Source organism: Lontra canadensis, unplaced genomic scaffold (genome assembly GCF_010015895.1).
Source record: "Lontra canadensis isolate GAN:19392208 unplaced genomic scaffold, GSC_riverotter_1.0 scaffold201, whole genome shotgun sequence".
Taxonomy (NCBI): Eukaryota; Metazoa; Chordata; class Mammalia; order Carnivora; family Mustelidae; genus Lontra; species Lontra canadensis.
This window is the reverse complement of record NW_022631195.1, coordinates 696342-718058: the sequence shown is the minus strand read 5'-3', so window position 1 is coordinate 718058 and position 21717 is coordinate 696342. Positions and strand designations below refer to the sequence as shown.

Genomic DNA, 21717 nt, shown 5'->3' with positions numbered 1-21717 from the left:
GCCAAATTAATAAATAAAATCCTTTAAAAAAATAAAAAGAATATGAGCTTGCACGTGTACAATACAAACTATGCATCAGTATTTTTAAAGAATATTTAATTTATTTATTTATTTGACAGAGAGAGAGATCACAAGCAGGCAGAGAGGCAGGCAGAGAGGGGGGGGGAAGCAGGCTCCCCACTGAGCAGGGAGCCCAACGTGGGGCTTGATCCCAGGACCCTGAGACCATGACCCGAGCCGAAGACAGACGCTTACCCACTGAGCCACCCAGGCGCCCCAAATTTTTATATGTTGAAGTAGACTTACAGGATCCTGGGGGTCGGGCTAGGATTGCCTCTTGCCTTTAGCAAAGTGTCAGCATCAAGGCAGCTGAGCCCCTAGAGGAAGGTCGCTCTGCTTGTTCCAAGGACTTGTCAACGGGTTCTAGATAGTAGGAAATTTAATAATTTCTCTTCTGGGGGACACCTGACTGGCTCAGTTAAGTGTCTGCCTTGGGCTCAGGTCATGATCCCCGGCGTCCTGGGATCAAGCCCCGCATCGGGCTCCCTGCTCAGCCGGGAGTCTGCTTCTCCCTTGCCTGCTGTGCCTGCTGCTCCCCCTGCTTGTGCGCGCTCTCTCTCTCCCTCTGACAAATAAATAAATAAAATCTTTAAAATAAGTAAAGAAATAAAATGGGCCTTGTTCCCCTTCGAGAATGAAGACATGCTCGCTGCTTCCAGGACGGGTCTAGCAGGGCTTGTACAGCTGTTTGTCTCATGCTGGGTAACCTCAGTCACTTCGAGTAACAAAGCATAATCATGTCATTAAGTCTTGCAGTCCTGGAGCTTGTCTGGGCCCGTCTAGGTTGTTTGCACTCAGGATCTTTCCTGCTGGTGCTCACGGCAGATGGCGACAGCTGTGGTCCTGAGGGCTTCCTCTCCCATGTCTTCGGTGACTGATGCTGGCTATTGATCCGGACCTGAGACGGCCGGGGCATGGCCTGTCAGTGCAGCCAGTGCTTCCTGGAAGGTGACCTCCAGCTGACCTCAAAAGACAACAAGGTGGGCACGTACGGTGTTTTAAGACCAAGCCTCGGAAATCGTATAGTGTTATTCCCAGTAGCCTCTGTGGGTCGAGGTGGTCACAAAGTTCCGCTCGGGCTCCAGGGACGGGAACACAGACCTTGACCCTCAAGAGAGGCAAGACCAACATCAGGACATAAGAAGAGCAGGTTGGATGGACACACTGTAGCAGGCAAGAGCCCAGTCCTGCCAGCACAGTGTCCCCTTCGAGGTCCTGGTCTCCGAGATGAATGCAGCGTGAGGGCGGGGAGCCAGCCACGGCCCTGCACCTGCCCCCGGTCTGAGGCCGTGATGGCTGGCGTCCTCTGGGATTCACCACCTGCCATCTGCCTACCCTCAGATCTTTGGCTGGTTATCGGGGGAGTGACGGGGGCTTTTCCCCTCAGCAGGTTGAGCCCGTGTTGTCCCCGTTCTAATCGGGTCAATGCCGCAGTGGCTGTCCTCTGGTGCAGGTGGGAGTCCCGCAGGTGTCCCACACTCTCCTGCCCTAGTTGCATAGCAGTGACACTAGTCACCCAGGACAATCTGTGATGCTGGTCCGGGGCCTAAGGAGTCCAGGGCCCAAAGTGGCCGGGTGGCGGCTACTCCCCCCAGGCCAGTGGGGACTCCTTTCTTGTTTCCATTGGTGGGAGTGTCCCTCTGCCCCCCGGGAACTAAGACCTCCAACCTGGCAGCACGAGCACTTCAGCGGGCCACTCCTGCCCCCTCAATTCTCTGACCCTGTGCTGTACCCATGGGTCGATCCAGGGCTGGGGCTCACATGTACGCAGATTTGGGGGCTACGTTTGGGACTCTAGGACCACTCCGGACTCAGCAATTTGCTCAGAGGTGTTGAACTCGAGCCTGAGATTTATTACAGAGAAAGGAGAGTGATCCAAATCAGCAAAGGAATAAGGTTCATGTGGCAAAGTTAGGGACCCAAGCACAGCTTCCAGAACCTTCTCCACACGACATATTACACCCCCCCAGCATCCAGGGGTGACAGCGTGTGGGGAGACTCCATACTGAGGGCATTTGTGGGGGCTGGGCAGGGAGGCGCCCTCTGTCTAGCATGTACCCCATCGCCAGAGGCCTGGGAGGAAGGCCGGAGCGTGAGACAAGCTGTAGTACTTGTTTGCACAGATCAGGCTCAGGGAGCCACTCCTCCAGAATGGCGGGAACCGTCCCCAGACTGAAGCCCCTAGGGACTGGCTAACCCAAGCACATCTCACAAAGGAGAGAGCTCTTAGCCCTGCTGTGTGCTTCTTCCTGCAGAGTGCTGTTTCCCAAAACAGAAGGTGAAGTCATGTGTCGGAAATCAAGTGAACGGAGTGAGAAAAGAAACCCTAACACGTAGCATGAATTGTTCAGAGTTGAGCAGCATCACAAACATCACAAAACACAGGGAACCCACATAACATCATGAATTATCCTTCTGAAATATTTCTCTAACGCGTTTTCTTTATGCTTTTTGGATGCAGGCTCTGATGGCCTGTTAGGGTGACCACGAGCGGGCTCCGCGGGTGGAGCGTGTGACTCTTGATCTCAGGGCTGTGAGTTTGAGCCCCACACTGGGTGTGGAGATGACTAAAAGTAAAATAAAAAGATGACAACGGTTGTGTGATGTGTACATACAAAGAGAAGGGAACTCAGTCTCTTTCCTAACATGTTTGATTAAAGCTTCTTTTTACTATAGCTTAGAAAAGTTGTTTTCAGGGAACGGCTCCTGTGGGTAATAGGGTGTCAGTTTTTAGGATCGTTAAATTTGAGGAGCCCTCTGTCAAGTTTCGTGTACATGTGAGCCCTGAGGTTTCAGGGCCTTTGTGGTTTTCTTGTTTGTGACTAAACGACCTTAGACATGTTTTGAACTGATGACACTCATTAGCGAACTCCAGCCGCCCAAGGTGCCCTGGCGCACAGCGCACAGCGTAGCGGGAGGCAGGTGTGTTCCTGGAGGCAACAGCTTAGGGATTCCAGGAAGTGGCTGTTCCTGCTAAACCCCCGCAAACGTGGCCCAACCCCTCTTTCTGAGCAGCCCCTCCAGCTCATGCAGCACAGGGGGAGTCGCGGTGGGAAGAGAGCTTGAACTGACGGTGATTATTTTACTATTGCAGGTTTTACAAAATGCGGTCTGCCAAGTCCCCCTGCCCCGGGAAGGGGCCGTGTGAATGAGGGGTGAGCCTCTTGACGTCCCAGTGAGCCTGTTCCCAGAGACCTGACCCCTGAAGACAGCACAGACATATCCCAACGGTGGCACCCCCGCCAGAGGGGCCAGTAACCACCTGGGAATGTGCAGGGCCCTCCGCAGATGGTCACTTTCCATTAGGCTGATGGGGGACTTGGGAAGACAGTGAGTCCCATGTCACGAGCTCAGCATTGCAGGCTCCTGGGACTCCTCTGCTGGGCCCTCCAGACGAGGCTCAGCCAGTACCGTGCTGCCCGCTGGCCAGTGCTGCTCACGGGGGACCCTGTAGAGCTGCTTTGTGAGCTTTACTGCCCCCCCCACCCTGGTCTTCGATGGAAGCCTGGTTTCCTAGGAGCCCAGTCTGGGTCAGCACAGCTGGGGCTTAGGCTCCCCTGGCCAGGGAGGCAGTATCGCTGCTGACGGTTCTTGTTTGGCTGGAGAAGGCCTCGTGTCCCGTGTCCCACGGTGTGGTGGGCTGAGGAATTGTAAGGACCTATTTAGCAAAAGGCTTTCATTAAAGTTAAACTGTCCCTGCTCTCCTTCCCCCAGGGGATTCACTTGGAGACAAGTCCCGGAAACCAGCTCCAGGTAATAAAGCCCAGATACAAGGGTGGGTCAGGCCAGGTGGAGGCATCCGATCAATGGGGGGACGCGTACTGTCTCCCTGGTTACCAAGGAGTATGGGCCCCGCCCTTTGGGCGCCAATCCCAATCAAGGTGTAACAGGCTGGTTCAAATGTCTACTAGGGTAAACTGTAACTCAACTGGTCACCTAGCATCACTATGGAGTTTCCTGTGTGTGTTACAATCTCATTGGCCACCTGTGCGGGGCCAGGCCCGACTGCATGGCCTTGGCCCTTAAAAGCTAGTCTGTGGACCAGAGAAGGGTCGCCCTCTCCTGTAAGAGGTGCGGCCCCGAGTGTTCGGTTAGATTCTCGATGCTGGGCGCGAAATAAATCTTTGCTTGACCTTCGCTTTGTATCAGTCTCGCTCCTTTAATCACGGACCCAGTTATTGGGGCATAACAGGACTCCCCTCCAGAGACCCAGAGCCCAGGCCTGAAAGCTGTGAACGGTACTTTCTAGGGCAAAAGGAAGCTTGTGGATATGGTTAAGTTGAGATGGGAAGACTGTCTTGGCCCTCAGCGTCATCACGATCGTCTTTGCGAAATGGAAGCGGAGGGGGCTTCGGTTACAGAAGAGAAGGCAAGTGACGGTGGGGACAGAGACCGGACGAGCACAGGAGAATTCTCCCCTGGAACCTCTGGAAGGAACATTCCTGTGAACACCTCAATTTTAATCCCTAAGACTCCGCCTGAGCTTCGGGCCCCCACAGCGGGGTGCTTGCGGTTCAAGCCTTCAGCCTGTGCTAAGAACCTTTCCGTCCTCCGTTGCCGAGAGGATCTCCACGTCCCCGACATCCCACCGTCAGCGTCAGCGTCCAGGCTGCCTCCTCCCGGGGGCAGCGTGTGGGGGAGGCGGCTCCCCGGGGAGCAGCGGCCCCTGCTCTGCCGGCGGGTGCCGGGGGCATGGCGGGCCTCGGCTGTCCTGCCCGGCAGGCCCCTCCGCCCAGCGGCTGGCCACGGGCCCTCGGGGCGCAGCCTCCAGGACTGGGAACCCGGGCTGGGAGCAGGGAGGTTCTGGCCCCAGTGCCAGGTCCTGCTGCAGACCCGTCTGTCACCCAGATGACAGACTGCCTCCCACAGACGCTGGGCGCCCTTTGGTCAAAGTCCAGAGTGAGGGTCACCGAGCCATCCCGGAAGTCCTGGCCCTCAAGGTCAAGGCTTGATGGAGGCGTGCTGTCACTTTAGCCACATTCTTCTGGTCAAAATAAGGGACGGCGCTGGTTCCCATGCCAAGGGACGATGCCTGGGCCTCCTTTCCTGCGGGAGGGCCCCCAGCGTGTCTCTGTGTGGCAGCCAGGGTCCCCCGGCCACGCGTCCTCTGGCAAGGCGGGTGCGCCTGCTTCCGCCGGGGGCGGGGGGATGCTGCGGGGGGCTGGGAGGGCTCAGTGCCCGTGTGTCCACGCGGGGTCCCCAGCTTGGCCTCGGGTCGCCGGTCTGTCAGAGGACAGCGCGTGCGTGGGCTCCGGTTGCCCGCGGTGCTGCCCGGCGAGTGGCTTCCCACGTGGGTGCCTAAGCCGCAGCGGGTCGTCGCCCAGGTCCCCGCCGGCGGGGCCGCCCCGAGGAGCTAGACCTCAGCGACGGTCAGAGGGGACTGCTTCTCACCTTGAGGACTTTTCTTTTGGCTGAAATGGAGGTAAAGTTGGTCGACAAGCTCCTGTGTGAGTTTCTGGTCTGCGACCCCCGTCTCACACCCGTGCTCCCGCAGCAGGATCCCCACCGGGAGGCCACTCCCCGCCGCCACCGCGGCCGACTCGCTTCGCCCACTGCACCTGCCCCACCCGGGCCAGGGCCGGTTGCCGCCGGCCTGTCTCCCTGAACTTGATTCCGTGTGTGCCGAGATCCCACGTGCGTCCGTCCTTCTCTGAGTGCACGCGCGGTCACACCCTCAAGGGCCATCCCTGTGGTGACAAAGAGCAGCTCTCATTCTCCTAGTTTCTGGCTGAGTGATGCTCTACGGTGTGTGTGTGTGCGAGTGTGTGAGTGTGTGAGTATGAGCGAGTGAGAGTGTGGGTGTGAGTGAGTGTGTCGGTGAGTGTGCGAGACTGAGTGAGTGTGTGCGAGTGTGTGACTGTGAGTGTGCAAGCACCACACCCTCCATCCCTCCTCCGCGGCAGGCGCTCAGCCGTGTCTGACTGTTGTCGATGATGCTGCTCGGACCCCATGGTGCAAACAGAGGTTGGAATTAGTGATTCTGTTTTCTCCATGAGTGCAGGCGTCCTTGGGGGCCTTTGAATTCTGCCTGCCGCGCTCCCGCACTGAGAGGGTCTGGGCTGGAGGTTCACTGCCCTGAGCCTGTCATTCCTTTGAGCTAAGGTCTCTAGTCTTGGCAGAAATGCCCTACTCCATAGCCTGAGACTCGGGGTAGTTCCTAGTTAGAGGAACTCTTAAAATTGTCATCATGCCCATTGAGCTTAAGGGCAGTCGCCGCTTCATCTCCTGGAACACGGCTGTGGCCCCCTCCACGGCCGGCACCGTGAAGACCCCAGCCCCCTCCCCGGAGCTCGCCATTCTCAGAACCTGCCAGTTAACTAGTGGAAACTGCCCCGAGCAGACCTGCAAAAAGGAAATGATGATGTGAGATAAATACTCCTTGTAACTAAGGGAAGGACAGGCAAGGACAGCAACAGCACAGAGCCACCCCATTAGAAGCGCCCGGGTGAGGGAAGGAAGTCCTTCATGGCCTCGAACCTGTAAACCCCACTGCTACCCTTAGGTGGGCTCCCATGCCACCCGAATCTGCTGTCTTCAGCCCTTTCCCGGGGTCTCCCTGCTGCGTGTTCCGCCCTCTCCCACAACGTTGTGTCCCCGTCTCCACTGCCTCCCCAAGGGCCCCTGGCTCCATGTGCGCTGCCCCCCGCCCCTCCCACCCCAGGCTCAGCCCCAGCCTAACGCACTTGCTGACTCACCGCACATCCCTGGATTCCGACCTCCCCAGTCTTCATTGTGCAGCTCCTGTTGCCGCTAGGCCAGAAGAGCCCCCTCCTTTAGGCAGCTGGAACACTCACTCTCCCAGCCCCTTCCGATGTCATGCTGGCTGCCACCACCTTGTGGACCATACTTGGTCACCCAGCCCCATGACAGGCACAGGCAGGTGGAGATGCTGCAGCCGGTATCAGTGGGGTTTCCCAGATCCTCGCCTCCCTCTTCCTGCAACACGTCTGTGCCAGGCTGGGATAAAGGAGCTTCCAGTGAACAGACACTTCTCCAAAGAAGACACTTCTCCAAATGGCCAAAAGACGCATGAAAACATGCTCCACATCACTCGGCATCAGGAACAGACAGATCAAAGTCACCATGAGATCCCACCTCACACCAGCCAGAATGGCTAAAATCAACCACTCAGGAAATGACAGATGCTGGCGAGGATGCGGGAAAGGGGAGCCTCCTACACTGCTAGCGGGAATGCAAGCTGGTGCGTCCATTCTGGAAGATAGCATGGAGGGTCCTCAGAAAGTTGACAATTGAACTACCCTCCCAGCAATCGCACTACTGGGTATTTACCCTAAAGATACAAACGTAGTGATCCGAAGGGGCACATGCACCTGAATGTTTATACCAGCAAGTCCACAATAGCCAAACTATGGAAAGGACCTAGATGTCCATCAACGGATGAATGGATAAAGAAGATGTGGTGTGTGTGTGTCTCTAATATATATAATATTTTAATTTTATATATTTAATAGCATCTAATTTAATAATATATATAATATATATAATTATATAATATTAATAATATATACATTCATATATATATATACATATATATACTATGCAGCCATCAAAAAGGAAATCTTGGGGGGCACCTGGGTGGCTCAGTGGGTTAAAGCCTCTGCCTCTGGCTCAGGTCATGATCTCAGAGTCCTGGGATCCAGCCCCGCATTGGGCTCTCTGCTCAGCACAGAGCCTGCTTTCCTCTCTCTCTCTGTCTGCCTCTCTGCTACTTGTGATCTCTGTCAAATAAATAAATAAACTTAAAAAAAAAAAAAAAAGGAAATCTTGGGCGCCTGGGTGGCTCATTTGGTTGGGCAACTGCCTTCAGCTCAGGTCATGATTCCGGAGTCCCGGGATCGAGTCTCGCATCGGGATCCCAGCTCCACCGGGAGTCTGCTTCTCCCTCTGACCTCTCTCCTCTCATGCTTTCTCTCGCTGTCTCTCTCAAATAAATAAATAAAATCTTAAAAAAAAAGAAATGAAATCCTGCCATTTGCGATGATATAGATGGAACTGGAGAGTATCGCACTGAGCAAAATAAGTCAATCGGAGAAAGACAATTATCATATGGGCTCCCTGATATGAGGAATTTGTTGTAGGACACTGATGGGTCACTGAGCTCTATGTCTGAAATGGAGAACACACTATATGTTAACTGAATCTAAATTAAATTAAAGAAAAAAAGCAGCTTTTCCCCTGCAGAATGGGCTTCCTAGAGGGACTCCAGGCCCAAGTCATTGGGCCGTCAGGGGCCAGAGGTCAGAGGTCAGCGGTCAGGTGTGCTCCACTCAAGGCCCTGGAATGCGGCAGAGGCACGGGGGCAGGGAGGCCACTGACCTCACAATGACGGGGTCTGGTCCACTGTCCCCAGCCAGCCCGCCAGCTGCTGGCAGCTGCCGCCCCTGATGCCGGGCATGTCCCTCCTGAGCAGCTACGAGGGCCTGCGGCAGGAGATCCAGCGGCTGGCGCGGGAGAACGAGGAGCTACGACGGCTGGTGCAGCTCATCCAGGAGAACCAGGAGCTGAAGCTGGTGCTTCGGAACCGGGGCAGCAGCCTGGGCTTCTGCGGCTCAGGGATCCTAGCTGAGGTGGCCACCAGCCCCCGGCCGTCCCGCAGGAGAACCATCAAGTTCAAGGATGCCGAAAGAGGTGAGAAGCACCAGGGCCCGTGGAGCTTCACTCCGTCAACTTGTGCCAAGAGCCTGGAAAGTGGGGGAAAGCCCTGCTTCCAAGGGCAGTGGCCTGTCGGGAGTGGAAGGTGCTGGCGGGGGGTTGGCGATATGAAGGAAGTGCAGCTGCGAGAAAGTGGTGTTGGAGCAGGGCTGGACCTAAGCCACAAGGCTGGGGTGGAGCTGAGGGTTAGTCTATGCAAAGGCCCTGAGGTGGCAGCAAGCTGGGTGTGTTGAGGCATGGCGCTGAGCCAGCGCTGGTGAAGGGGAGGGCAAACGAGGACCAGGAAGGCCCTGCAGGTCAGAAGGAACCTGACGGCAGGATCTGGGCCTCTGGGGCTCCTGGCCTGATGAGATGGGGTGGGTGAGGGTCGTTCTCCTGGTGAGAAGTGACAGGCTTGGCTAGGTCAGGGGCCTGAAGGCTGGGTGTGGTGGGTGAGGAGGTGAGTGAGGGCAGCTCCCAGGGTTTAGCCTCAGCCCTGCAAGTAGGGCACTGTCCCTGGTGCGGGCAGGCTCGGGGACCCCAGTCTCATGGGGAGAGGCACCATGCTGCAGGGAAGCCTCTGGCTGTGCAGATCCACAGGGAGATACGGGGGGGGGATGCCAGTCCTGGCACCGGGTTCCATCCCTGCTGCTGAGGGACCCGAGGCGACAAAGGGGGAGACAGTGTGATCGGAGCCGGGACTTACACTCTGGGCTGCTCTGTCCAAACGCTGCAGGCAGGATCACTGCAACAGTCTGCTTCCCACAGTCCTGCAGCCTGGGAGTCCGAGCTCAGGGTGCTGGCGGGGCTCTCCGTGGGGCTCTGCGGTTGGCTTAGAGCTGGCCACTGTCTAGCACGTCCGCACCTTCTGGAGAGAGCAAGCCGTCTCTTCTTACAGGGACACTAATCCCACCCTGGGGCCCCACTCTCATGACTTAATCACCTCGCATAGATCCCGCCTCCAAACCCCAACACGGTGTGGGGTAGGCTCCAACATACGCATTTTGGGGGGACACAATTCAGGGCATAGCAGAGGGGTCCTTCTCGGAACACTCGCATCAAGAAGGTATGGTGAAGGAGGCTGGCCGGAGGAAGTCGGGGAGCAAGTCAGGAGCCCATCACGGAAGGTGCTTCCCACACACACAGCTGGGGGATGGGTGGACGCACGGGGTGGTCAGGGAGGGACCAGGCACTGGGACGGCTGGGGGACCTTCTTTGGTCTTGCCAGATATGATCTCAGTGGAGGTGAGGTCAAGAGAGCCAGGACATGAGTGGGGCAGAAGGTGGACCCCGCCAGGGAGGCACAGCCTGGGGACGGAGCCGCTGGGTGCTGCTGGAAGGGCGTGGGGAGTGGGGACTTAAGCAGGTGTGCGCTGACAATGACGATCACCAGCCACAAGGGGAAGACGGTGCGTGAGAGGGGGGCGTGGCTGGGCGGTACTGAGAAGGCTTGGCCGAGTGCCCATCCCCAGGCGGTGGTGGGTGCGGGTCGTGGAAGTCTCTGGTTGGATTCTCAGTTGAGGGCCCAGACGGAGAGGCCGTGTGGGGTATTCGGTGGGATGATCACCCAGTCATGTGGACGAGTGCATGGGCTGTTAGCCGGGCAGCTGCTGTGGGGGAACGAAGGAGACATGGTGGGGGCCGCAGGTGGGTGTTCTGACTGAAAGGGGGCTGCTGACCACCACCTTGTGGTTTGCTCAGAGCAAGCGGAGGTAGAGCTCCTGCGTTGTGGCTGTACTGATTATCGGGGGCCCCAGCTGGGCGAGAGGGATGGGGGAGGTGCTAAGCATCGGTGTGGTAGAGGTCTGGGGGCGTTCCCATGGCTGGCACCTGCCACTGGGGATGCGGGAACACTGTCATCTGGACATGGTCACAGCCCATCCTTGGGGTCCCATGTGCCTGATTCCAGGGCCAACCCTGTGGGCTGGGCAGCTCAAGTCCTCCACGCTTGGCCCAAGCAGGGCTGGATGTGAGGAGACACCCTCTGGAGCCTGGGCTGGTGGAGGAGGCCATGGGCCACCGTCAGAAGGTGTGAGCAGACCTGGGCACTGCTCTGAGTCACTGAATCTCATGTATCTTTCTTGGTCCAGTTCTTTCAAAACCATGTCTCCTCTTCCTCCCCCACCACATGGAAGGGGATGCTGAGGCTGCCAAAGGCCTGCAGGCAGATGGGAGCTCCCTGCTGCAGCCTGGGGTGCACCCCAAAGCCTGTGGTCCCCACCCGGCCCACCTCCCTCCCACCTGCAGGGACCAAGCAGGGCCCGCAAGTTTCCTAGGGGACAGGGGAGCGTGTTGGGGGTGGGGGGCCCTGCTGGCTTGGCTACCTGGCCTGGCACATGAGGTGAAGCCCCCTCCACCCGCTGTCCCCTCTGCCTGGGACCCCCCCACACACACACATTGTTCCCTCTAGGGAGTGGGAAAGGCCTGCTCCAGGCCCTGCACAGTCTGAGCCCACTCCAAGCTTGGGCACCTCTCTGCCCTTGGGGAACAGCCAGGGTGGGAGAACCGTCTGCCTTCGTCAGGGCACCCAGCGCAGCTTCTGGGGACATCAGCCCTTCTGTTGTGAGGGTCCTGCTGCTCCCAGCCTCCGCAGCGGCGGGGTTGGCCTTGGACGGGCAGCAGGGGTGTTGATAGCTTGTGGGGGGGCCCTTGCCCGCGGCACCTGCAAGCACGCGGGGAGCAAGGGGTTCTGCAGGGCGCGCCCCCCCCCACCCCCGCTCCCTCCCCCGGCGCCCTGGCCCCATTCCCGCGGCGGAACCGCCTCGTGCCAGCGCGCAGCTCGAGCTCGTCCGGGCTGGCATTTCTTTGCCGGGCGTTCTGCTCTCCCTGCCCCGGGGCTCCCAGGCTCGGCGACCTCTGGGCCGGCTTGGGGCCTGAGGGCCGGCGGAACCGAGGTGCCCGGAGGCCGGGGAGGCGCCAGCACCGCGCCGCGCCTGGCCCCGCTCGGCCCCGCGCCCTCCCGTGCCCCCGGGTGGCTCCGGGCGGAGGAGGGAGGCGGTTCCCGGCGAGCCGAGCCTTACTTACGCAACCGGGAGGGCCGTGCGCGCCCGGACCGGTCGTGCGGGGGGCGGGCTCCGCTTCCGGGCTGGGGACGGGGCGGGGCGGGAGCGCGGGGACGCAGACCGCCGGCCGCTCGGAGCCGACCCGAGGTGGGCCCCGCACCCGCGCGCTCGGGCCCTTCTCCTCGCCGCCCCGCCCCGGCCGCGCGACCCCCGCGGCTCCGCGCCTCCCGGCCCCGCCCGGGCTCGCCCCGCCGTCTGCGCAGGCCCCGCCCCGCGTCCCCCAGGGCCTGGGCCCGAAGGTCGCGCGGCTGCGAGTGGGGCTTCCCCCGCCCGTCCCCGGCCCCCTTGCCTCTTCGTGGCCAAAGAGCCCAGAACCCCTGGCCCGTGGGCTTCCGTGGCGCGTCCCCCTCCGAAAGACCTGCTCCGGGCGCGCTGGGAGCCGGGTAATGCGGGCCACTAGGGCGCCGGACCCACCCTGCGCTCTGAGCTGGGTCTGCAGCTCCCGCTCTGCCCAGGGCTCCTTCGGGACCTGGAACCCGCCCCCCCACCCGCCCCGCCTGCCCGGTCCTCTCCCCATCCCATTTCTACCCAAGGCTGCCAGCCCGCTGATGCCCCTGGGGCCTGTGGCCTGATGGGCGGTCTTCGTCCAGTTCTCCCCGGACTACCGGCTGAAGAGTCGCTGCTGGACCCCAGCCCCATCATCATGGGCAGCCCCGAGGGGCGTTTCCACTTCGCCATCGACCGCGGAGGCACCTTCACAGATGTCTTTGCCCAGTGCCCCGGGGGGCACGTGAGGGTCTTGAAGCTGCTCTCAGAAGACCCCGCCAACTATGTAGACGCACCGACTGAGGGCATCCGCCGCATCCTGGAGCAGGTGGCCAGGGCAGGAAGGGGGCGTGGGGTGGGACCTGGGGACCAGAGGCCTGACACTGACCATGGGGTTCCCAGGAGGGGGGCATGCCGCTGCCCCGGGACCGGCCACTGGACACCAGTCGCATTGCCAGCATCCGCATGGGCACCACAGTGGCCACCAACGCCTTGCTGGAGCGGCGTGGGGAGCGGGTGGCCCTGCTGGTCACACGTGGCTTCCGAGACCTGCTGCACGTCGGCACCCAGGCCCGAGAGGACCTCTTTGATCTGGTGAGCTCACCCACTCCAGCTGGTGGCTGGGCCCAGAAGCTCATGTTTCTCGGGGATGCCATGGTCCCTTCCGGAGGGATGTCCTTGGTCAGTGCTGGCCCAAGGCCACCAGCTGATAGGCAGAGGGGAGGTTCCAGCACTCGTGGCAGGCACTGTGTCCCCCAAGCCCTCGGAGTGCTCACAGATAGTGCTGCTCCTGTCTGCCACCACGCCCTGTCCTGGACTCCGGGTGTGGAGCGACCCAAGACAGACTGTTCAGGGTGAGGGGTAGGAGCCTGCCCTCCCGACCCTCCCCTGCAGGGTTCGTGGAGGGAGCTGCCCCTGTTGGGGTGGGCAGTTGGCCTTGCTGGGGCCGCCCTGTCTGACCATGTCTCCTGGGCCTGTTGATGGGCCTGTTGGGACACATCCCCTGGCCTGCACTGCCCCACCCACGCAGGGCCCCAGCAAGGACCCTCAGGCCTGGGCATCCTCTGAGCCTCTGCCTGCCCCCAGGCCGTGCCCATGCCTGAGGTGCTGTACGAGGAGGTGCTGGAGGTGGAGGAGCGCGTGGTGCTGTACCGCGGGGAGCCCGGCGCGGGGACACCTGTCAAAGGTGCGGGGGCCTCCCGGCTCGGGGTGTGGGGTCGCCTCCCGGGGCCTCCAACGGGGTGGTAATGGGCTTCCTGGCAGGCCGCACAGGGGACCTGCTGGAGGTGCAGCAGCCCGTGGACCTCGGGGGTCTGCGCGGGAAGCTGGAGGGGCTCCTGGCCCGAGGCATCCGCAGCCTGGCCGTGGTGCTCATGCACTCCTACACGTGAGCGCGGGCTTCGGGGGGCTGGGGTGGGCAGGAGGTGTGGGCGGAGGCTGAGGACTGCTGGCTCCTGTCGCAGGTGGGCCCAGCACGAGCAGCAGGTGGGCGTGCTGGCCCAGGAGCTGGGTTTCACGCACGTGTCCCTGTCCTCGGAGGCCATGCCCATGGTGCGCATCGTGCCGCGGGGGCACACGGCCTGCGCCGATGCCTACCTGACACCCACCATCCAGCGCTACATACAGAGTTTCCGCCGCGGCTTCCAGGGCCAGCTCAAGGTGAGCCCCTCGCCCCCGCCCCACCTCCTCCCAGCCACCCCCAGCCTGAGCCGGCCCAGCCCCCCTCACTGGCCACCTGCTCGCCCCAGGACGTGCGGGTTCTGTTCATGCGCTCCGACGGCGGCCTGGCGCCCACGGATTCCTTCAGCGGCTCCCGCGCTGTGCTGTCCGGCCCCGCAGGGGGCGTGGTTGGCTACTCGACCACCACCTACCGGGTGGACGGCGGCCAGCCTGTCATTGGCTTTGACATGGGAGGTAGGAAGGCTGCGGGGGGCGGGCAGTGCGGGGCGTCTGTGTCTGTGAGTCACTCCTCTTGTCCCTCCCCCGAACAGGCACGTCCACTGATGTGAGCCGCTACGCTGGAGAGTTCGAGCATGTCTTTGAGGCCAGCACAGCTGGTGTCACCCTCCAGGCCCCCCAGCTGGACATCAACACAGTGGCGGCTGGTGGGGGCTCCCGCCTCTTTTTCAGGTCAGCTCCTGCCCCTGGGCTGGGGCCCCCTAGCCCTGCCTCCCAGGGCACCTCTGAGTGCAGCCCACCCTGTCCCAGGTCTGGCCTCTTTGTGGTGGGGCCTGAGTCTGCAGGAGCCCATCCCGGCCCCGCCTGTTACCGAAAAGGTAGGAGCTGCTGTCTGCCCGCCCAGGGCCCTGCCCCTGCCGCCCAGGCCCGCCCCAATCCTTCAGCCCGGCCCCCGCTGCCCAGTCCTGGGCCCTGTCTCCACCCCCCAACCCCCACCCCTTGCACACCTCCCAGGGGGGCCCGTGACAGTGACGGATGCCAATCTGGTTCTGGGTCGCCTACTGCCTGCCTCCTTCCCCTGCATTTTTGGGCCTGGAGAGGACCAGCCACTGTCCCCTGAGGCCTCCCGAAAGGCCTTGGAGGCTGTGGCTACTGAGGTCAACAGCTTCCTGACCAACGGGCCTTGCCCGGCCTCTCCCCTGAGCCTGGAGGAGGTGGCCATGGGGTTCGTGCGTGTGGCCAACGAGGCCATGTGTCGGCCGATCCGTGCACTCACGCAGGTATGTCTGCCTTTGCCCTTGCTTTCGCCTGCCCTGCCCTCCATCCCTGCACCCCACTCCCATGACTCCCACTCAGGCAATGCAAGCGGGGGGAGGGCTGGGCGGCCAGACAGGGTTAGGGTCTGCCACCGACCCCCTTCTGGTTTCCCAGGCACGAGGCCACGACCCCTCGGCCCATGTTCTGGCCTGCTTTGGGGGAGCTGGTGGGCAGCACGCTTGTGCCATTGCCCGGGCCCTGGGCATGGACACTGTGCACATTCACAGGTACGTGTGGGAGTGGCACCCATGTTCTAGGCTGGGGCGCTGGCTTCAGGAGGTGTCCCCCATTGCCGAGGTCCCCATCCCACAGGCACAGCGGGTTGCTGTCGGCGCTGGGACTGGCCCTGGCGGACGTGGTGCACGAGGCCCAGGAGCCGTGCTCCTTGCCTTATGCGCCTGAGACCTTTATGCAGCTGGACCAGAGGCTGAGCCACCTGGAGGAGCAGTGCGTGGACGCTCTGCGGGCCCAGGGCTTTCCCAGGTGGGGAGCGAGGGGCGGGCTTGGGGGCACTGGGCCAGGCCAAGGCCCTCCTCCCAGTGCCCCGCCCCCCAGGTGGATTGACCACCTGATTTCCCAGATGGTGCTGGGGCCCATGAGGGTGGTGGTCAAGGAGGGCTGGGGGAGGCAGGACAGGAGTCCCGTCGGGTGGCCCTGTGTGAGCGCCCCTCTGGCCCCTGCGCCAGGTCCCAGATCAGCACCGAGAGCTTCCTGCACCTGCGCTACCAGGGCACCGACTGCGCCCTGATGGTGTCTGCCCACCAGCACCCGGCCACAGCCCACTCGCCCCGGGCTGGAGACTTTGGGGCCGCCTTTGTGGAGAGGTAGGCAACCGCGTGTCCCCGGGGGGCACTGGTGGGGGGCCCGCCAGCCTGGCTGTCCCGCTCTGAGAGTTCCCTTGGGGCTGGGGGACATGCAGGTACATGAGGGAGTTTGGATTCGTCATCCCCGAGCGGCCCGTGGTGGTGGACAACGTGCGCGTGAGGGGCACAGGCCGCAGTGGCCTTCGCCTTGAGGACGTGGCCAAAGCTCAGATTGGGCCTCCCCGGGTGGACAAGGTGGGTGGCTCTGCGTCTGCCCACCCTCCCACACCCACAGGGACGTGGGGACGGGCGTGGGCGGGCGGGGAGACCCAGGAGGGAGCCGGACCCCAGAAATGCACTGAGCCCCCCACCCGCCCACCCACACCCACACCCACACCCACACCCACAGGGACGTGGGGACGGGCGTGGGCGGGCGGGGAGACCCAGCAGGGAGCCGGACCCCAGAAATGCACTGAGCCCCCCACCCGCCCACCCACACCCACACCCACACCCACACCCACAGGGACGTGGGGATGGGCGTGGGCGGGCGGGGAGACCCAGCAGGGAGCCGGACCCCGGAAGCGCACTCAGCCCCCCCTTCCTCAGATGACCCAGTGCTACTTTGAGGGGGGGTACCAGGAAACCCCCGTGTACCTGCTGGGAGAGCTGGGCTTCGGGCACAAGCTTCAGGGGCCCTGCCTCATCATTGACAGCAACAGGTGGGCTGATGGCCGGCGAGGGTGGGGCCGTGGCCGTGAGGACTGGGGCACAGCTGCTAGGGCCCGGGGGAGCTCGGGGTCCTGGTGGAGGGTTCTCGGGCCCAAGACTACAGACTATGGGGGACTCTAGGGTCCCATTAGGGTGGGCGCGGCCCTAGCCTGGGGATGTGTGGAGTCTACTTGGGAAGGGGGCTCTGCTCTGGTGTGGCAGCTCCAGCCTCTTGTGCCCCTGCCCTCAGCACTATCCTGGTGGAACCGGGCTGTCAGGCAGAGGTGACCGAGACGGGGGACATCCGCATCTCTGTGGGGGCTGAGGCCCCAAGCACAATGGGGGCCCAGCTTGACCCCATCCACCTGTCCATCTTCTCACACCGCTTCATGAGCATTGCTGGTCAGTGGCTGCCCCCATCTGTGGGAGAGTGTGTCTGGGGCAGAGGGGGTGCAGGCGGTATGGCCCTCAGGGGTGTGTGGAGAGAGGTGGGTGTGACCCAGGGAAAGGTGGGTGATGTGGCCCAGGCGCTGGGATGGTCAGCCCCCTGGCACCGGCAGGCCTTGGGCAGTGTGAGTACCTAAGTCGCACCGACAGCCATGGGGTCCATGGACAGGAGGTGGGCTCAGCCCAGTGAACCTGTCCTTGCGGGATCGGGCTGGGGCTGCTCGAGGCCCTCAATCCTGTGCCTTGGCACTGGCTTCTTACTGTGCTGGGCACGCTGGACGGGGGACGGGTGGGGTCTCAGGTTCTTGGTGAGGCTCCAGGCAGGGATGGAGAGGAAGGGGATGGCCCTCACACGGGCATGGTGGCCCGGCTGTGGCCTCTTGGGCGCACATGAGCCACTGTCACCCTGGGGGCCCCTGGAAGGCGGCAGGTCCCATGTCTTCCTGTTGTGTGCATCGGCCGGCTGCGCTGGGGGGTGGGGTCATTGAGTGCCTGTCACTCTGTGCCACCAGAGCAGATGGGCCGCATCCTGCAGCGAACAGCCATTTCCACCAACATCAAGGAGCGCCTGGACTTCTCCTGTGCCCTCTTCGGGCCGGATGGGGGGCTGGTGTCCAACGCCCCCCACATCCCCGTGCACCTGGGTGCCATGCAGGAGACCGTGCAGTTCCAGGTTTGGCGGGTCCCCTCCTGCTTTCCCTGCCCCCCCAACCCCCGCCCCTTCCAACCCGGGGCTGTCTCCTGGCCTCAGATCCAGCAGCTGGGAGCTGACCTCCACCCTGGCGACGTGCTACTGAGCAACCACCCCAGCGCCGGGGGCAGCCACCTGCCAGACCTGACCGTCATCACGCCGGTGAGGCCTCCTCGGCTGGGGCAGCCCTGGGGGTGAGGCTGGCCGAGCGGCTAACGCTCACTCTGTGCCGACAGGTGTTCTGGCCAGGTCAGACTCGGCCCGTGTTCTACGTGGCTAGTCGTGGGCATCACGCGGACATCGGGGGCATCACGCCGGGCTCCATGCCGCCCCACTCCACCACACTGCAGCAGGAGGGCGCTGTCTTTCTGTCTTTCAAGCTCGTCCAGGGGGGCGTTTTCCAGGAGGAGGGTGAGTTGGGGTGGGGTTGGGGTGATGGCGAGGGCAGGGCAGGAGTAGGTGAGCCGGACACGGGGCTGCTCCTTACAGCCAGGCCAAGGGGGACACTGGGACACTGCCTAGCGGCCCAGGCCTGCCTTGAGCCTGGGGGGGCAGGTCACGACCCCACAGTGGTTGCAGACCGTCTCTCAGAGATGACCAGAGGCTCTGAGGCACATTCTGCCTGGGCCCAGGAAGGCCTCAGTGATGTTGGGGGTGGGGAGCTGGCCAGGACACCCATGGGACCGGCCAAAGGTGGGAGAGAAACCTGTTGCAAGGTAGGCAGTGGCCCATGGTGGTTAGTCTGTGCTGCGTTTGCACTGGGTCTGGGGGCTGCAGAGAGTGGTGAGGACAGGGACTGCCAGCTCTTAGAGAACTTTCCTGGGCTTGGGTCTGAGACACTGGGTGGAGGGGTGGCTGTGAAGGGCTTCAGTGGGCCTGCACTGGTCTGCCTACACACCATGAGAGCCCCCAGCCTGTGTGCCGAGTGGATGGGCATTGGAGGGTGGCCCCCAGGCCAAGCTGAGGGTAGTTGGGGGCAGCCACGGTTGCCCTGGGTGATGCTGACCCTCGAGCTGGGCAGCAGGCATCACGGTAGGGACAACTGTCTCCGAGATCAAGGTTGGCATTGGGTGGGATTGGTGGACGGGGTGAGGAGTCAAGTTTGGACAACTAGGGGTTGGAGGGAGGCTCCGACAACAGGTGGGCACAGGGCAGCTGCATGGAAGTCGGGCAGGGTTTGCAGTGTGGCCCAGGACACAGGAGCAGTGGCAAACACAGCTGGTGGAGGCGGCAGGGGCCTGGGAGCCTAGGGGGGCATCCCAGAGTGAGGGCACATGGTGTGGGCAGGGTGGAGGGTGGAGCAACAGAGCTGCAGGCCGCTGTCACACACAGAGTGACCCAGGCCTGGCCGCCCTCTCGGTTGGGGTGGGGGGAGCAGAGGGCAAGGGGCAGGAATCATGGGAGGGACATGGGCAGGCGCATGACATAGGACACAGTGGCCAGGGCCCAAGGGAGTACTGTATCCCAGACTAGGGAGAGAGGCTGTCCCTCAGTCTCTGGGGCTCCCAGATTTGTTTGGGTGGACACAAGGCACAGAGAGCCCCCTTCACAGTGGTTGAGAGAGCCGCACCCCATGGGGCAGTGTGATTGGAGGAGGGTCACGGAAGAGGGGAGGGAAGGCCAGAAAGGGCAGGGGGTGTGGCAGGTAGTGGAGGGGTGTGGCATGTGGCGGAGAGCTGGGGCAGAGAGAATTAAAGGTGGAGGCAGGGTTTGCTGAGGGAGGAGCCCATTCCAGCCCCCAGAGCCTCCAGCTCCTATGAGGTCACAGGCAAAGCTGCCTGTCCTCGTCTGGGGTACCCTGGGGGGCTGGAGTGTGGGAAGGAGAAGGTTGAGCAGATGGGAGGAGGATGGGGGAGAGCCCGTGAAGGGCCAACATGGGGTGCCCCGCACAGTGCCCAGCAGAGGTGAAGCCGGTGTGGAGCGGGACACCGGGGAGCCCCCGGGGGCTCAGGGGTCTCAGTGGTGACCTCCTCTGTCCAGCGGTGACTGAGGCCCTGCGGGCTCCAGGCAAGATTCCCGGCTGCAGCGGAACTCGGAACCTGCACGACAACCTGTCGGACCTGCGAGCACAGGTGGCAGCCAACCAGAAAGGCATCCAGCTGGTGGGGGAGCTCATTGGGCAGTACGGGCTGGACGTGGTGCAGGCCTACATGAGCCATATTCAGGTGGGCCCAGCGCGCAGGGGCAGGGGAGCAGCTTGGTGGGGAGGTGGGGGCGCCCGCACCCCCTGGAAGGCGGCATGGCTGCCCACAGAACATTCTGTCTGCCAGGCAAACGCAGAGCTGGCTGTTCGGGACATGCTGCGGGCCTTCGGAACCTCCCGGCAGGCCCGGGGCCTGCCCCTGGAGGTGTCGGCAGAGGACCACATGGACGACGGCTCCCCCATCCGCCTGCGCGTGCAGATCAACCTGAGTCAGGTTAGGCGCCCCGGCGGGAGGAGGGTTTGGGAGGCGCAGCAGCCACGCTGCGGCTGACCCCATCCCTTCCCCGCGAGCAGGGAAGCGCAGTGTTCGACTTCAGCGGCACCGGGCCAGAGGTGTTCGGCAACCTCAATGCCCCGCGGGCCATCACGCTGTCGGCGCTCATCTACTGTCTGCGCTGTCTGGTGGGCCGCGACATCCCGCTCAACCAGGTGCGCGTGCGCGTGTGGTGTCGCCCTGAACCGTCCTGGGGGCGCGGGCGGCCCCACAGAGGGCTGATCCCGGGGTGCTGGGGGTAGGCGCGGGGATATACCCCGAGCGCCCTGAGAGCTGGCCCCTCCCCGCAGGGCTGCCTGGCGCCGGTGCGTGTGGTGATTCCTAGAGGCTCCATCCTGGACCCGTCCCCCGAAGCGGCCGTGGTGGGCGGCAACGTGCTCACGTCCCAGCGCGTGGTGGACGTCATCCTGGGGGCCTTCGGGGCCTGTGCCGCCTCGCAGGTACGGCGGGTGGGTGGACGCGCTCGGGCATGTGGGGGGGTGCCCCTCTAGCCCAGTGCAAATGCCACCTGCCCCTGCCAGGGCTGCATGAACAATGTGACCCTGGGGAATGCCCACATGGGCTACTACGAGACGGTGGCCGGCGGCGCGGGCGCGGGCCCCGGCTGGCACGGGCGCAGCGGCGTGCACAGCCACATGACCAACACGCGCATCACCGACCCCGAGATTCTGGAGAGCAGGTGCGCAGCGGCGGCGTGGGCGGGGCGGGGGTGGGTGGGGCGGGCAGCGGCCGGCCGCACTGAGTCCCCGCCCCCCGCAGGTACCCAGTCATCGTGCGCCGCTTCGAGCTGAGGCTGGGGTCTGGGGGTCGCGGCCGCTTCCGGGGCGGCGATGGCGTCATCCGCGAGCTGCTCTTTCGCGAGGAGGCGCTGCTGTCCGTGCTGACCGAGCGCCGCGCCTTCCGGCCCTACGGTCTCCACGGTGAGCGGCCCGAGCCCCTGCCCCCGGGCCCCTGCGGCCGGGTGTCCTCCTGTCTCCCCACCAACCTCCTCTGTCCCTCCCCTCCTGGCCTCCTGGATTGCCCTCACCCTGCCTCTTCCCGCAGGCGGCGAGCCCGGTGCGCGTGGCCTAAACCTGCTGATCCGCAAGGACGGCCGGACCATGAATCTGGGGGGGAAGACGTCGGTGCCCGTGTACCCCGGGGTAAGGACTGCGCCCCATCCTTTCTCTCTCCCGCTAGCCCCCCATTGATCCGCCTTCCGCAGAGTGAGCAGAGTTGCAAAGATGCCCGGAAACTGAATTTAATTTGGTTCCTGAAGGGCAGAGGGCGCGCGCCGGGCCTCCGTGGTCCAGGCGGGCGGCCGTGGAGGGAGGGGGGGTGGCTGGGGCCGCAGCGGGAGGCAGCCTGGCGGGGAGGGCATGCCCGTGCTGAGCCTGCCCCCCTGTTCCACAGGACGTGTTCTGCCTGCACACACCGGGCGGTGGGGGCTACGGGGACCCGGATGACCCCGCCCCACCGCCGCCGCCGCCGCGGGGGTCGCCCCAGCAGCCCCCAGCCTTCCCCGAGCGCGGCAGCGTCTACGAGTACCGCAGGGCCCAGGAGGCAGTGTGACGGACGGCCCCCACAATAAACAGCTCTTAAGGCGCCCCGTCCCTGCGGCAACTGGCCAGGCTCAC

General features: G+C 63.0%; 1 protein-coding gene across 3 annotated transcripts; it reads left to right on the top strand.

Moving 5' to 3' along the window:
- The first annotated feature begins 8405 nt into the window (after window positions 1–8405).
- OPLAH (5-oxoprolinase, ATP-hydrolysing) lies at window positions 8406–21716 on the top strand. 3 transcript variants are annotated; one of them, XM_032848271.1, is made up of 27 exons: window positions 8406–8709; window positions 12365–12588; window positions 12663–12854; window positions 13347–13446; window positions 13524–13647; window positions 13724–13919; window positions 14009–14174; window positions 14252–14390; window positions 14469–14536; window positions 14673–14938; window positions 15090–15202; window positions 15288–15458; window positions 15662–15799; window positions 15895–16033; window positions 16385–16497; window positions 16737–16888; window positions 17446–17606; window positions 17685–17786; window positions 17861–18035; window positions 19605–19789; window positions 19895–20041; window positions 20122–20256; window positions 20392–20541; window positions 20623–20780; window positions 20861–21021; window positions 21146–21243; window positions 21494–21716. In XM_032848271.1, the coding sequence occupies exons 1-27, from the start codon at window positions 8466–8468 to the stop codon at window positions 21650–21652; spliced, it is 4176 nt and encodes a 1391-aa protein (XP_032704162.1). In that variant the 5' UTR covers window positions 8406–8465; the 3' UTR covers window positions 21653–21716. The 3 variants fall into 3 exon arrangements, with proteins under 3 accessions (XP_032704162.1, XP_032704164.1, XP_032704163.1); XM_032848273.1 differs by lacking the exon at window positions 8406–8709 and adding an exon at window positions 11807–11859 and having other exon boundaries at window positions 12361–12588; XM_032848272.1 differs by lacking the exon at window positions 8406–8709 and adding an exon at window positions 12082–12157.
- The last annotated feature ends 1 nt before the right edge of the window (window position 21717 follows it).